This window comes from Octodon degus, unplaced genomic scaffold (genome assembly GCF_000260255.1).
Source record: "Octodon degus isolate 3935 unplaced genomic scaffold, OctDeg1.0 scaffold00001, whole genome shotgun sequence".
Taxonomy (NCBI): domain Eukaryota; kingdom Metazoa; phylum Chordata; class Mammalia; order Rodentia; family Octodontidae; genus Octodon; species Octodon degus.
The window spans coordinates 7292834-7308099 of record NW_004524577.1 but is presented as its reverse complement, the minus strand read 5'-3'; the positions used below and the strand labels follow the sequence as shown (position 1 = coordinate 7308099).

The window sequence follows — 15266 nt, the reverse complement described above, 5'->3', positions numbered from 1 at the left end:
TGTACAGCAATTAACCACTAGGAAGAATGTATGCAATGTGTTAATTATTGAAACTGTCCTACCAATTTGGTTTGAAACTATCTCATTGATATTTGTTTCTCAATAAAATTATGGAAAAAAAATTAGAGGGCTGGCCAAACAGCTAAGCAGATTAAAGCGCCTGCTTAGGCAGACACAGGGGCTGGGAATTCAATCCCCTGCCCTGCCATTCTGGCCCCACCCCTGGGGCATGCTGAGAAGGCGATTGTCACTGGGCATGGTGGCCCCCGCCTGTAATCCCAGCACTTGGGAGGCTGTAAACAGGAAAATCACTTCAAGTCCAATCTATGCATTGAGACCCTGTACACCCTGTCCTAAAAATACAAAAATAAAATTTGAAAAAGAAAGTCTGGGCTAGTTACCCAGACCCTGGGTCACCAGGCTGTAGACTCCAGGCCAGCCCCAGGAGCACTGGGTGCAGGTGAAGAGCAGCAGGGACCTGTTCGCAGTGGCACACACCTATAACCCTAGGACTCGGGAGGTTGAGGCAGGAAGGCCAGGGGTCCTTTCTGCCTTAGCTATTCTTGTCATTGGGACAAAATATCCAACAACCAAAGCTAAAGGAGGAAAGGTTGATTTAGCTCCCAGTCTGTGGAGGTTTCAGTCCATAATCAGCTGGCTCCAAGGCAGAGTGGCAGAGCGCAGGGGAAACTGCTCATGGTGGAAATAGATACCACAAGCAATGAGAGCTGGGGACAAGCCTCTTTCTGAGGCCTGCATGCAGGCAACCTGCCCTAGGGCCGATGTAGCACTCACCCTTAATCTCAGTAATAGACTGTGAATCAACCACAACTCTAGTCTCAGCTACTTCTGACAAGGCACTTGTCACCCCCATGATTGCATGAGGCTTTGAGGGGACATCTAGACACAAACTAGATTGTCCCCAACACACACACACACACACACACACACACACACACACACACACACACCTATATCCCCTTTCATTTAGACCTTCCTTTCCAACAGTCATTTTTATTTGTGCATTTGTATTCCTCCTCCTCTTCCTCCTCCCTTTCCCCTCCTCCTCCTCCTCTTCCTTTTCCCCTCCCCCTCCCCTTCCTCCTCCTTTCTTTTTTCTTCTTCTTCTATACTGGGAATCCTTGACTTTAAGAAAATGGATCCACCTTCAGTCCACACTCTTAGGTGAAATAAATCCATGGATTCAACTAATACTCACATGTGATTACCAAACTGCTTTGTACAGCTCAGACTATCAGTCCATTTTTGCTAGACAACTCCAACTAGTTGTACAAGAATGCCTCCTTCACTAACACAGTAGCTAGTGTACTGATGTTTTAATCTTAACTCACTGGCCAGGGAGATAGTTTAGTAGAATAAGCATCTGCCTGGCAAGCGCAGGGTTCTGAGTTCAATCCCCAGTAACACCAAAAAAAAAAAAAAAAAAAAAAGACAATTTAAACTCATTAAAATTTTGTAGAGGGTGGGGGAGGTAGCTCAGTGGTTTAAGTGACTACCTGGCAAGCACAAGGACCCAAGTTTGATCCCCGGTAGTGCATGCTGTGCTGGTCCCAAAATCTGGCATGGTGGCACACGCCTATAATCCCAATGCTGGGGAGGCTGAGACAGGAGGATCACTAGGGGTCTGAACTGTGTAGCAAGACCCTTTAACAAAAAATAAATCTCAGCATTCTGAGAGGGTAAGGTAGGATTCCAAGTTGGAGTCCAGTCTGAGCAATTTAGGGACTTACAGAGGCTTTCCCCCTCTCCCTTTGGTCTTTTTGTGACAAGGGTTTTACTATGCAGTTCAGGCTGGACTTGAATTCACTTTGTAGCTCAGGTTGACCTCTCCCTGCCTGAGCCTCCCGCGTGCTGCAACTACAGGCATCGTCACCATGCCTGGCAGGGAGACATTATGTACAAAAAAATAAGGGCTCGAGATGTGGTCCAGCCCCTGCCTCCCAACACACACACACACACACACACACACACACACACACACCCCTTAACTCCTTGGTCATACAGGCCTTTTTTTTCCCCCAGTACTGGGGGCTAAAGCCAGGACCTCTCCACTGAGCTACAAATGTAGCCCTTTTAATATTTCTTGAGACAGGATCTCACTAAATTGCTATATTGTCCAAGATGGACTCCAACTTGCAAGCCTCCTGCCTCAGTCTCCCAGAGTGCTGAGATTACAGGTGTGTACCAGCACCCCCATTGTCACCAGCCACACTCCAAGTGCCCAACAGCCCCATGTGGCTGGGAGCTACAGTACTGGACGGTGCTGACATAGACTACTTCTGTCATCCCTGAAAATTTTATTGGGCCACTGCTAGGCCAGTGCTCTGCCACCGAGTTACACCCCCAGCATGGTCTGACCCCCACACCCAAGAGACGTCACGCTAGCGGCAGAGCGCTGCCTTTCCATATTCCTCAATTGTGTTCTTCTAGAGAAAGGCTATGTAAGGGCATGGGGAGGTACACAGTAGGAGTGGAGTCTCTCTCACCGACATCCTCTCAAGTAGGAAAAGGGATGGGGAAATCTGGTGACGCAGACCTAAATAAAGGCCACCGTGAACTGACATTAGATTGCTTAGAGCTGGGTGACAACACGGGCTAGCCCAGAACTCCATCTGGCAGCCCTGGCCTCAGCCTTGAACATACATTCCTGCGTGAGCCAGGGCATTTATCTGTCTGTTGGGTCACTCATCCCCACGTTCCAGGAGGACACTCAATCCAATCACCGTGTCAGTTCTAAAAATGTTACTGACGGGCTGGGGAGATAGCTCAGCGGCATAAGCACCTGCTTGGCAAGTACAACGTCCCAAATTCCATCCCCAGTACCAAATAAATAAAGGCCAGAGAGATAGCGCAGGGGTCTAAGCACCTGCTTTGGCAAGCACAGGGTCCAGGGTTCAATGCCCCGGTCCCACATGCTGCACCAGCCCTTGGAGCGCTAAACCAGCTCCGAGTCCGGTCCTGGCAGCGCACGCCTGTAATCCGAGCGCTGGGGAGGCCGAAAACAGGAGGATCACTACAAGTCCGAGCTGCATAGTGAGACGCTGTACCAAATACATACATACATACATACATAAATAAATAAATAAATGTTACTGACAATGTCAGAAGAGGAACATTCTCCCACCAAGTTTCTAAGCTACTAGGATTTTAAATGTGCAGACAGACGAAAGCCTGCCGAAGTGAAGCCAAATTGGTGGGTAAAGCAGAAACAGAGATCATGAACCACGGGTTCCTTAACATCTTCGGGTCCTGTATTCAGCGGATCCTTATCCACAGTGGTCTTTTCAATTACTTGATTTCCTTATTGTTTGGGCTAGCCAGAGCTGGGGCAGCGAGACCGGATTGCTAGAGGCTCTTGGGGCGCGTGATTTCAAGCACCGTCTATACTAACGGGTCTTGGTTCCTGTAACTGGCCTTGCTGCTGCTAGATGCCTCGTGTAAGCCTGATCTTATTATTGTTGTCGCCTCCCATCCCCCGATTTCTTGTTCCAGAGCTGGAATCCCCTCCACTGCCGAAGTCTAAACTCCAGGCCTCCCGTCCTGAGGGTCCTCCCCAAGGTCACGCCCTCCGTTCCCGGCCCCGGTCCCTGGGGGCGGTGTCCACGTCCCCCGCAGTCGCGGGGGGCCGGGCGCTCTAGGCTGCCGCGGGTCCTTCGCAGAACCTTGTCATCTCGCTGGTTTCCGGCACTCGGCGGCCACTCTAGGGACTCTACCCTGCAAAAAGTGGATTCTCTATGGTGGGCTTCTCTTCTTTGTCCCGAATTTCTTCCGAGGCGACGCTCGGGTGGCACCCGACTCCTCACCGCTGCCCCGGTGGGGCCCCCTGCTAGGTGCACCGGGAGAGGTCGCTGACGCCCCACAAGGTTCAGCCTCCTCCTAGTCCCTGCAGGGTCTGTCCCGAGCAGGAGGATGGCGGAAGTGAGTACGAGAGTGCCTTTCCCTCTCGTCGCTCTCCTCTATGGTCGCTTCCCTCCGCGACGGGAAAAGAAGTCCCCGCGCCTGCGCAGAACCGGGCTGGGAGCTCGTCGCGGAGGGGGAGGGGCGCAGGGAGCGGGAGCCGCCGCCGCCGCCGCCGGAGCTAACCGCGGGGACCGAGATGCAGGTGGGACCGGAACCGGAACCCCCCTCTTCAAGTGCCTCTTCCCTCGCAGCGACCCGGCCCAGAGCTTGAGAGGGGCCCAGGGTCAGGGTGGGCGTGGGGCCCCAGGGCAAGAGGGGCACTTGGCCCCGCGGAGTGCAGCGCACAGGGCTGGTGCCCAAGAGGCTGTGGCCCCGGGGAGTGGGCGCTGGGGGCTGGGGTGTCCCGTAAGCAGGGTCGGGTCAGAGTGGATTGACCACGAGGCCCAGAGGGTGCGATCCAGGAGAGGAGCCTGCACCCTCCACCACCCGCCCTTCGGGAAATGTCAGAACCGAGCCAAGAGGCAGGTGCATCGGGAAAATGTACCTGAGTCCTGCTGGGCAGAAGAGAAACTGAGTCACCAGCTCAGGAGCGGCAGGGTCAGCGGGCCTGGAGGGGGCTGGGTCTGCCGTTGGTGCAGAGGGCTGGGTGGGTCTGTGTGAGCCAAGGTGGCCTCAGGCTGGGGCTCCGTCCCTGCTGTGTCTGTACCTCTTGGCTCTGTTCCCCTCGGTTGCAAGACTCCCGCATCTCCTGGCTGCATCGCGTGGGTCTGGAGCTGTCCCTAGGGTTGGGGCACTCTGAGTGTGTAGGGCTGAGGCCAAGAAAGAAAGGGAGGGGTCACCGACGTACAGCTTGGCTGCGGTTTGAGTTGGGAGTGTAGAGTTGCTGATGTTTGGAGAGGCTTTCTTGAGCTACCCCCCCCCCCCTTTCTGGGCCCTTGGCCCTCCAGGATGGCATAGGGAGGAGCCCTAACCAAAAACCCATGGTTGTAAATTCCACACCCAGCTCTCCCTAGTCGGAAAACCTTAGGAAGCCTTCCATTCTCTAATTGTGCTCTTAGAAAATTGGAACTCTAATACTATCCTCCCCCATAAAGATAGTAATAATGGCAGTCATTTCTCCTGGGCTCGCTTTGTGTCAAGCACTGGCATGTTCCGGTTCCGTTTCATTCTCCCAACGACTGGAGGGTGGTAGGGATCCTTAGATCTGTTTTATAGCTGGGAAAAGTGGCGCTCAAAAGATGATGTGTGATCTTTCGTGATCACAGCTGAGAGGTGGCCAAGCTGGGGTTTCAGCTCAAGTCTGACTCCAGAACCTGTGCCCTCGGCCACCATCCTCACCAGCCTTGAGGACACACTGCCCGCAGACAGCAAAAAGACAAGGAGAAGCATTAGTTCCCTGTGATTGTCATAGGCGGCAAAGACTTGCGCTGACCCGGCCTACCATTGCATTGCCTCTTGTGCTTCTGCCCTGGGGACCCACGCTAAAGCAGGCACCTGAGAAGCGGGCTGCGGCCGCTCTGAGGCTCCGTTACACAGTGTTTGGGTGCTGGACTCTGAGGCAGTCAGCGTCTAAGGAAATTCTGTGGAGCCAGCCTCCAGGGTGCAGGAAGCAGAGTCTGAACTCCGCAGTCCTAGCACGCAGCCTGTGCCTTACGAGTTGGGGCCGTAAGGCAGTGCGGCTGAGACTGGTCCAGCCAGCCCTTAGGGACAAGCCCTATACAGTGGGGAAAACAGTAGACTAGGAGTCCTGAAACTTGTTCAGCCTTCGGTTTGCTCAGCTGGTAGAAAGGTTATTAAATCATCTCCCTGGGAAAGGCAAGATGACCACATGGAAGCCTCCTTAAGTGGCCAAAGGAAGTGTGTGAGCGACAGTGGGGGGCTCTGCCTTAGGGAAGGGACATTGGGGTCTGGAAAGGAGTGCCCGGTGAGGAAGGTCCCCCCAGAACATCTTGCTCTTGGAGAGTGGTTGCAAAGGGGGCAGGAGAGCTACAGGCTAGATGGGGGGACACTCCTGAGCTGCATGGCTTTGTGGGTCTGGGAGTGTGAAAGGAGGCAGTTTGGGTCTCTTGCTGGCCAATGCCCTAACCAGAGTAAGGGAGTCCTGGTTTGGGGTGGGACGTGCTCCCTGTCCCACCTCTGCAGTGACTCTCCGTGTGCCTCTCTGTTCCTCCTGCAGCTGCTGCCGCACACCCCACATCTTCTGGCCGTGTCCCTCTTCGCCACCCCTCCCCACAGGCTCTCCCTCTCCACCTCCTGGGGCCCATCATGAATGGTACCCCTTCCCCAGAGGATGGGGCCTCCCCGTCGCCCCCTCCCCTGCCGCCACCCCCTCCCCCCAGTTGGCGGGAGTTCTGTGAGTCCCATGCCAGGGCTGCAGCCCTGGATTTTGCCCGTCGCTTTCGCCTCTACCTGGCCTCCCACCCACAGTACGCAGGGCCTGGGGCTGAGGCCGCCTTCTCCCGCCGGTTTGCTGAGCTCTTCCTGCAGCACTTTGAAGCTGAGGTGGCCCGGGCCTCAGGTTCCATCTCGCCATCCCTTCTGGCTCCACTGAGTCCTGGTGTGGACATCCCGGCTTCTCACGACCTGTCCATTGACAGCTGCAGGGTGGGTGGGCCCCTGGCTGTGCTCGGCCCTTCTCGATCATCTGAGGACCTGGCTGGCCCCCTCCCTTCCTCAGTCTCTTCTTCGACGACCTCCTCGAAGCCAAAGCTCAAGAAACGCTTTTCCCTCCGCTCAGTGGGTCGCTCGGTCCGAGGTTCAGTCCGTGGCATCCTGCAGTGGCGGGGGTCTGTTGACCCTCCATCCCCAGCTGGGCCCCTGGACACCTCATCAAGTCCCCCTGTCCTAGGTGGAAACAGCAACTCCAACTCCTCTGGTGGGGCCGGGACTGTTGGCAGGGGCCTGGTTGGTGACGGCACGTCTCCTGGGGAGAGATGGACTCACCGTTTTGAGAGGCTGCGACTGAGTCGGGGTGGGGGGACCTTGAAGGATGGATCAGGGATCGTGCAGAGGGAAGAGCTGCTGAGTTTTATGGGGGCCGAAGAGGCTGCCCCTGACCCTGCTGGAGTGGGCCGGGCAGGAGGGGCAGCTGGGCTGGCCCCAGGGGGAGGAGGGCAGCCTCAGTGGCAGAAGTGTCGCTTACTGCTGCGCAGTGAAGGAGAAGCAGGAGGAGGAAGTCGCCTGGAGTTCTTTGTTCCACCCAAGGTGAGGAGAGGAGGAGCGTCTGGGGCTGCAGCTTGGTGATGGGTTGGCTGGAGCGGTACCTTTGGCCATGGATGGGGTTTGCCTACTCGTTCAGGTAGCCTGGCTGGCTTTTGGTTTTTAGATCTAGCTCTGAGCTCTTGAATTAGCTGTGGGCAGCGCCAAGTGCAGTGTTGCCGCCTTCTGCCCAGCTCCCCTGTAACATAGGAACGGTCAGCAGTGGGGGGTGGTTTGTACCCCAAACTAGAGCTCATTCCTGCTTCTGCCTAGGCGTCCCGGCCCCGACTCAGCATCCCCTGCTCAACCATCACGGACGTTCGGACTACCACAGCCCTAGAGATGCCTGACCGGGAGAACACGTTTGTGGTGAAGGTAGGATTGCCGAGCCCAGGCCCCGACGAGGGCCTGTGCCGAGGAAGGAGCCCTCAGCACATTTAGGCAGGTGTCACTGGCAGCGGGTAGCTCCCATGTGCCGGGTGCCCTGAGAGCGTGTCTGCTGGCCTCATAGGTGGAAGGCCCCTCGGAGTACATCCTGGAGGCAACCGACGCTGTCCATGTGAAGGCCTGGGTGTCTGACATCCAGGAGTGCCTGAGCCCAGGGTGAGGAGCCTGCCTGCTGCTACTGAGAGGCGCGGGCAGGGTGGGGGGAGCCTCGCACCTGGCCTCCACCGCACCTTTCCAGCACCGTTTCCCTTGTCTCTGCAGACCTTGCCCTGCGACCAGCCCTCGCCCCATGACCCTTCCTTTGGCCCCTGGGACCTCCTTCCTCACAAAGGAGAACTCAGACAGCCTGGAGCCCCCCTGCCTACATCACTCGGAGAGTCTGCGCAGCCAGGATCTGCTGCTGGGGCCCAGTGAGAGCAACGACCGCCTGTCGCAGGGTGAGCTGGCGCCTCAGAGACTGGACGTCCCAAAGCCCCCATTCCTGTTCCTGCTGCTTGTCTTTTGTGTCCGAATGTGCCAGGCCCTCTTGGATCACTGCTTGCCTTTTAAAATTTAAATAGCTAATTTTGTGGTACTGGGGGTTGCACCCACAGGCACACACAGAATGACATTCTTAGCCCCAGCTTGCCGTTTGGAGCCATTACTGTCCACATAGGTCCCAGCCAGCTCCTACTCTCCTGGCCGTGTCACTTTGTCCACGTGTCCTCCAGGCCTCCACCAGCTGGAGTTAATGGCTGTCTTCTCCAACATCTGGAGCACCTCAGTGATCTCTTTAATTCGTTCTTAACCTGCGTCTCTGCACATGTTGAGGGCATCAGATTTTCTTTTGCCAAGTGTGTGCTTTTTCAGGCAACCACACAGCACACAGGAGTGCCTGGCCCCCCTTTTAGACTCAGCTTCTGCTCTCCTTTTTCTTCTGATCCAGTTTCATCCTCCCTGTGCCCAGTGCTCAGCCTGGCACACAGGCTGTACCCAGTAGGTAGAAAAAGGAATCTTAGGGGCCCGGGGAGATAGCTTAGTAGAATAAGCACTTGACTTGCAAGTGCAGGGTCTTGAGTTCAGTCCCTGGTACTGCAAAAAGAAAGAAAGAAATCTTAGAGTCCACAAGCTAGAATGGAGTTTCCAGCTCATATTTCAGGGAGCCCAGACCAGGGGAAGGAAGAAGTTTTTCTGAGGTCACCTGAGTCACCGAGAAGTGTAGGCTGTGCCGTCCTGTTTCCTGGTCTGCTGTTCTCCACTCCACACATCTTTTGAACCCTGTGGATGACCTTCGTGTAGAGCTGGGCAGCCCCCAGCGTGTCCCTGGCCGCGTAGGGCCTGGGGCAGAATGGAGGAGCTCAAATGCCTGAGATGGGTCCTTGCCTGCCCCTGGGCCCAGTCCAGCTGGGTTGGCAAGACATCGTTCCCAGCAAGAAGTGGGTCCCCTAGATGGAGGGTCTGTACTTAGTGCTGTCTACACAGCGCAGCAGGAAGCACCTTGAGAGTCCAGGAGGTAGCAAGCAGGGGAAGGTGGAATAGAGTGCTGCTGAGGAGGTGAGAGAAAAGAGGCGTTAGGTCAGCACAGCATAGATACAAGTTCAGGTAAAGATAAGTTGGTTTATTTTTTATTTTTTGTATTTTAGAGAAGGGTCTACAGGGTGTTCAGGGTCTCATTACTAGATTAGCCTTGTAGTGATCTGCCTGTTTACAGCCTCCGAAGAGCTGGGGTTACAGGTACATGCCACCACACCCAGTCTCAATTGCCGTCTCAGCGCGCCCCAGGGGCAGGGCCGGCACAACAGGTCCGGGGATCGAACCCCCAGCCCCTGCGCCTGCTTTCAGATAAGCTGGTTTAGTTTAGGGGGAATTAATCAGGATTTGTTGTTGTTGTTGCCTCTTAGAATTGGGAGCTTTTAAATCAGACACGGCACACATCTATAATCGCAGCACTCTGGAGGCTGAGGCAGGAGGATCAGAACGAGGGTCACTAAGTAGCTGGGGAACTCCAAGTCAGCCTGAGCTATAAGGGGAGACCCTGTCTCAGAAAACAAACCAGCTGGGCTGGAGACTGATTCCTAGAAGCCAGGGGCATAGTTGAATTTTAGGATGTACAGTAACCACGGTGTAAGAAGCATCAGTTGGGCCTGTTGGTAAAACTGTCAGGTCCCTGTCTTCCTTGGAGTCCAGGGACTGCTGATGGGAAAACCGGTAGGAGCGCAAGGCCTTGGGGAAGGAGCTCAAGTTTTCGGCTTTGCTCTCTGTTCCTTTCCAGGGGCCTACGGGGGCCTATCAGACCGGCCCTCCGCATCCATCTCCCCCAGCTCGGCTTCCGTGGCCGCCTCCCACTTTGACTCGGTGGAGCTGCTGCCCCCAGAGTTGCCCCCTCGCATTCCCATCGAGGAGGGGCCCCCGGCAGGGGCTGCTCATCCTCTCTCGACCCCCTATCCTCCTCTGGACACTCCAGAAACAGCCCCAGGTACCTGAGGCGTGCATATCTATCTCCAGAGGCTTCTGGCTTGGGATCTGGTCAGAGGGAGGGAGTGGAACAGATCTGAGGAGGTGCCAGGCATGGGGAAAGGAAGGGTTGGGTTTTTCTCCCAGGATGCGGGAGGCCTCCCTGACACCCTGGTTTCCTCCTCTCTCCTTCCTGAAGGGTCCTTCCTGTTCCAGGAGCCGGAGGCAGGGGAGGGAGACCAGCCTCTCTCAGGATACCCTTGGTTCCATGGGATGCTTTCCCGACTCAAGGCTGCCCAGCTAGTGCTGGAAGGAGGCACCAGCTCCCACGGGGTCTTTCTGGTGCGTCAGAGTGAGACGAGGCGGGGTGAATATGTCCTCACTTTCAACTTCCAGGGCAAGGCCAAGGTGAGCAGGCCTGTGGTGTGCAGAGGGTGGTCCGGTTGGTGCCCGGGGGTGGGGGGAGGCTTTGCCTGAAGGGAGCCCTGGCCTCACTTGATCCTCCGCCCCTCAGCACCTGCGCTTGTCACTGAATGAGGAGGGTCAGTGCCGGGTCCAGCACCTGTGGTTCCAGTCCATTTTCGATATGCTCGAGCATTTCCGGGTGCACCCCATCCCTCTGGAGTCTGGAGGCTCCAGTGACGTTGTCCTTGTCAGCTATGTGCCCTCCCAACGGCAGCAGGGTGAGCAGAGCAGGTCTGCAGGGGAGGTGCCCGTGCACCCGAGAAGTGAGGTGTGTGCGCCAGGAAGCCGGGGCGGGGGGCTCTGAGGCGAGGCTGGAGGGCGTGCAGGGCGGCCAGGCTCCTTTGCTGGGTGGCCGCTAGGATATAGGCAGGCGGAGGCTCCTCGCGGGGCCGGGAGGCAGTGGAGAGCTGGGCTGACGCATCCCCATTCCATCGGATCCCGTCGCGCCATCATCCGTGTGTCCCTGGCTCCATCCTCCCTGGTTGTCTCTGCCCGTCGTCACCACCTGCCTCGGGCCTGCCCTTTTCGGGGGTGCTTGGTCTGGCCCCCTCCCTCCATGTCTGATGTCCCTGTCTGATCTCTCCCTCTCCCCCACCCCAACGCCCCATCTGTCCCCACGTTGCCCCTCCCCCCCAGGCCGGGAGCAGGCCGGGAGCCATGCGGGGGTGTGCGAGGGAGATCGATGCCACCCCGATGCCTCCTCCACCCTCATGCCCTTCGGAGCGAGTGACTGTGTGTAAGTGTGGTCCTCCTCTCACCGCCGCCCATGATCCATCTCCATGGAGGGGGGTTGCTCAGGAAATGGGATGCGGAGAAGATAGCACACGGCTGGGGGGGTGAGCGGTGGGGAGGCCACCGTGGCGCTTGCCTCCCCCCACCATCGGGCTGTCTTCTTACTGTTCTCATCCAGAATCGAACACCTCCCATGACCCACCCCAACCCCCTGAGCCCCCTTCGCGGACAGATCCCCCACATCCTGGGGCAGAAGAGGCGTCGGGGGCGCCAGAAGTGGCGGCAGCCGCAGCCGCAGCAGCCAAAGAGAGGCAAGAGAAAGAGAAAGCGGGCAGTGGAGGGGTCCAGGAAGAGCTGGTCCCCGTGGCTGAGCTGGTCCCCGTGGTTGAATTGGAAGAGGTCATAGCGCCAGGCATGGAGGCCCCGGGTGGTGCTGGCTCTGGTGGGGGCGCTGCTCCAATGGTACAGCTCCAGCAGTTACCACTAGGGGGCGCGGGAGAGGAAGGGGGCCATCCTAGAGCCATTAATAACCAGTACTCCTTTGTGTGAGCCGCCCTGCCCCACCCTCTGACCCTCCCTTGCTCCCGGCCTTGGGCCTTGGGTTCCTGAGTTGGGGACACAGAGGGACACAGAGAAGGGAGGTGTGGGCACCAGATGCTTCTTGGCCTTTGACAGCCCAGGGCACGCAGATGTCGGTACAAGCAGTGGTTCAGGGCCCTCGTAACTCCCCGACTCCTACACTACAGGTGCCCCTTCCTAGACAGGGGATTTGGGCCCCATTACCTCCCTGAGGGGCTCTTCCAGCCAGCCCCCCTGGCTGGGGGCCGTTTCCCCCTGAACCACCACCCCCCCCTGCCCAAGCAAGGCTGAGGGGGAAGGGCTGTCAGTTATATTAAGATTGTTGTTGTTGTTGTTGTTTTAAACAAAATGGAGAAGCATACATAAATAAAAGGGGTTATCTCAGCTCTGGGGTGGTTACTGTGTGCTTATTGTGGGGACTTGGTGGCCCCATCCACACTGTGGTCAGAACTGGGAGGTCAGCACTCCTGGGCCCTGTCTGGTTCTGTGAGTGTCAAGTTGTGTCCGGCAGTGCTGTCCCTCTTCAGTGCCCTGCTGTGACAGAGCTGATGACTGCGGGTGTTCTTCCTTCCTCGGTTCTTGGTTAGGCTCCCTGCCTAGGAAGAAAGCACAGAGGCCGTGGGGGCGGGGACAAGGCGACTTGCCCTGGGATTTGAAGTGGCGGTCAAGGCTGGTTATAGAGGGGCCGGAGGCCAGACAGCCATAGACTGGGCACCGATCTGCGGGCCTGGCTTTACCTGTTACTTATGTGTTGGGTGACCTGGGGACAAGGCATAGCCAGTCTGAGTCTTAGTGGACTCATTTTTAAACCAGCAAGCATCACCTTAGTGGTACAGAAATGACTCCATTGGCCTGGATACTGTTTTCCTTTGAGTTTTGTGTCAACGTCCAGTCCAGGTTACTGACCCCCTGAAAGCCAGCTGACCAGCTGCGGAGGTCCAGCCTACCAGCACAGGTCTCTGTTCTCGGAAGCCACCTGCCCACACCTGGGCTGTGCCCTCCTCCTGCAGAGGGCAAGCCTGTGTCCCTGCTCTAGACAGCGGGCACCAACAGGATGGCCAGGGTCTGACGAGGCTCCCTGTGTGTTTGGCCCTTCCCTCCCATCCCCACACTCACTGCCCCTAGGTGGGTAGAACTGCCACCCTCCTGCCCCTCAGCCTCTGCCCCTGCTCCAGGAGGTGCTACCCACGCTCATGACCTTGCTATTCTGGGCCTCGCGTCCTGCGGGGAGATGGACAGGAGACAGCTGGGCACACAGGCTACCCAGGCTGGGGGCTGGCCGGGGGAAGCCTGTTGGCTCACCCTGTGGTGTCTCATCCCTGGGGCTCCCCAAAAACTTGGCCTCAGGAGACTGTGGATGGAGTTGGCCCTGAAAGGGGGATGGTCCTATGGCCACCTGGGTGCTTCGTTCTCAAAGTGAGGTGGCCAGCAGGGGCTGTGGCGCCCAGGGAAGGCAGGGCCTGATCCTCCTAAGCTAGTGGCAGCTGGTCTCAGGCTCCCCCTTTCCCCAAACCCTGCTGGCCTTCAGGGACTTGGCTTCTAGAAATGGAGGGGGCAGGCTGAGGACACCCACCTACTGCCCAGACTGACTTCTCTGCTGGAGGAGGCTGGAGACAGTTTTCCCCCAGCTTCTGTATACAGATAGTTAAGCCGAAGTTTGGACCTGGCCAGGCCCTACGTACATATCCTTTACAGTTAGGACTCTCCGATCCCTCAGTGCCAGCCCTGGGCAAGAAGACCCCATGGGGAGGGGGCCTGGGAGCTCCTCAGAGCCCACCTGCCCCTATGCCTTCTCCTAAGAGACCCTTCTTTTTCCCTCTGGCTTCGGCCTACTGCTCTGGGAAGCTGGAGGTGGCAGAAACGGATAACCTCAAAGGGCCTTGCTGGCAGAAGCGCCCTGTAAAGCCTGCCTTCTCCTCTGCTCCCAGGCTCAGCTCCCCGTCTTCGGCTCCCCCTCCTTGTTTGGGCATTCCTGCTGCTGTAAGACAGTGGTGCTGTCACTCCTCCAGGTGCCACTGGGGAGAAACCAGCCAGTGCCAAAAGGCTCCAAGATGCTGAGCTGACTGGGCCGAGGAGGTGGGTGCTGGGCCAGGTGGAGGGGCCTGCTGATGTGACCCCTGACACAGCCCATTGTCTGAGCCCCCCCCAGGTCACAGCAGGACTCGGCTTCAGGGGAGGGGTTTGTTGGAGCTGTGAAAGGGGAGGGAGGAAACGCCTTGTCCTCGGCTCACCCGAGACTGTCCCTCGCCCAAGTGCAGAAAGTGAGCCTGGGAGGCCAAAGCCTTAAGCTCCATCCCCTTCCCCAAAAGCTGGGCTCCTCTTTTTTCTGCCACCACCTGTGCTGTTCTCTGCCTGGGAGCCTGAGCCCCAGGGAAGGACACAGCCTTACTATCCCTTTCCAGCCAGCATGGTGACACATACCTCTAGTCCTAGCTGCTTAGGATGCTGAGGTAGGGTGATCTGATTGCAAGTTTGAGCCCAGCTTCGGCAACTTAGCAAAACTTAGTCTCAAAATAAAGAGGGCTGAGGATGTAGCTCAGTGCTTCCTGAGTTCAATCTCCAATATTGCCAAATAAATTAATGGAAAGAAGAGAGGGAGAGAGGCAGGAGAAAAGAAAAAGAAAAAAGAAGAAGAAAAAAAAGGCCAGGTGAGGTGTCACATACCTGTAACACTTGGGAGGCTGAGGCAGGATTGTTGCAAGTTGGAGACCAGCCTGGGCTACAAAGTGAGCTCAAGGCCAGCCTGAACTACATAGCCAGACCCTGTCTCAGACAACAAAAAAGAAAAGAAAAAGCCAGAAGCCACCCCAAGCATGGTGGCGGAGTCCCATAATCCTAGCACTCTGGGAGGCTGAGGCAGGATTGCAAGTTCTAGCCCAGCCTGGGCAATTTATTGACTTAGCAAGACTATCTCAAGATAAAAAATAAAAAGGAATTGGAAACACAGCTTAATGCAAAGCCTTGAGTAGGTTCAATCTCCAGCACCACACACACAATCAAAACCAAAAGGTCAAAAGATTTTAAGATCTTTAAGCAGGGCACAGTGGCGCATGCCTATAATTCTAGCACTCAGGAGGCTGAGGCAGAATTGCCACTAGTTCAAGGCCAGCCTGCACTACAAAGCAAGAAGAAACAGAGAATTTGCAAGGTGGAGGATGTAGCTCAGAGATAACAGAAGGATAACCCAGAACACACCTAAGGCTCTGTGCTTAGGAGCCCGTGCTGCAGAAGTAGAACAAGCACCCTCTCAGTCTGGCCTGCACCCATTCATTCAGGAAGGACTTGCCCCTCAGGGACCTCCTCTGTCCTGCCTGCCTGCCTGCCTGCACCCCATGGGACCCTCTCCATGCCTCCAGCAGCTGCCCTGATGGAAACCAAACGATGCCTCCATCCTGGAGCAGGGTGGGGAAGAGTGGCTCCGAGCAGCTGCTTCTCTGAGGAAGCTGACACCAAGGCCAGCCGCGCAGCAAGGACTTGTGGCTTTGCACCCA

The 15266-nt window shown here is 56.7% G+C and overlaps 1 protein-coding gene across 7 annotated transcripts; it reads left to right on the top strand.

Moving 5' to 3' along the window:
* Positions 1-3171: 3171 nt before the first annotated feature.
* Sh2b1 (SH2B adaptor protein 1) lies at positions 3172-12164 on the top strand. 7 transcript variants are annotated; one of them, XM_023717887.1, is made up of 11 exons: positions 3172-3758; positions 3911-4123; positions 6098-7125; positions 7393-7494; positions 7631-7722; positions 7828-8003; positions 9818-10021; positions 10199-10407; positions 10514-10732; positions 11101-11200; positions 11375-12164. In XM_023717887.1, coding segments are annotated over exons 2-11 (2325 nt in total). In that variant the 5' UTR covers positions 3172-3758; positions 3911-3930; the 3' UTR covers positions 11377-12164. The 7 variants fall into 7 exon arrangements, with proteins under 7 accessions (XP_023573655.1, XP_004622974.2, XP_023573736.1 ...); XM_004622917.2 differs by having other exon boundaries at positions 3172-4123; XM_023717968.1 differs by having other exon boundaries at positions 3172-3939; positions 11375-11555.
* Positions 12165-15266: the final 3102 nt, after the last annotated feature.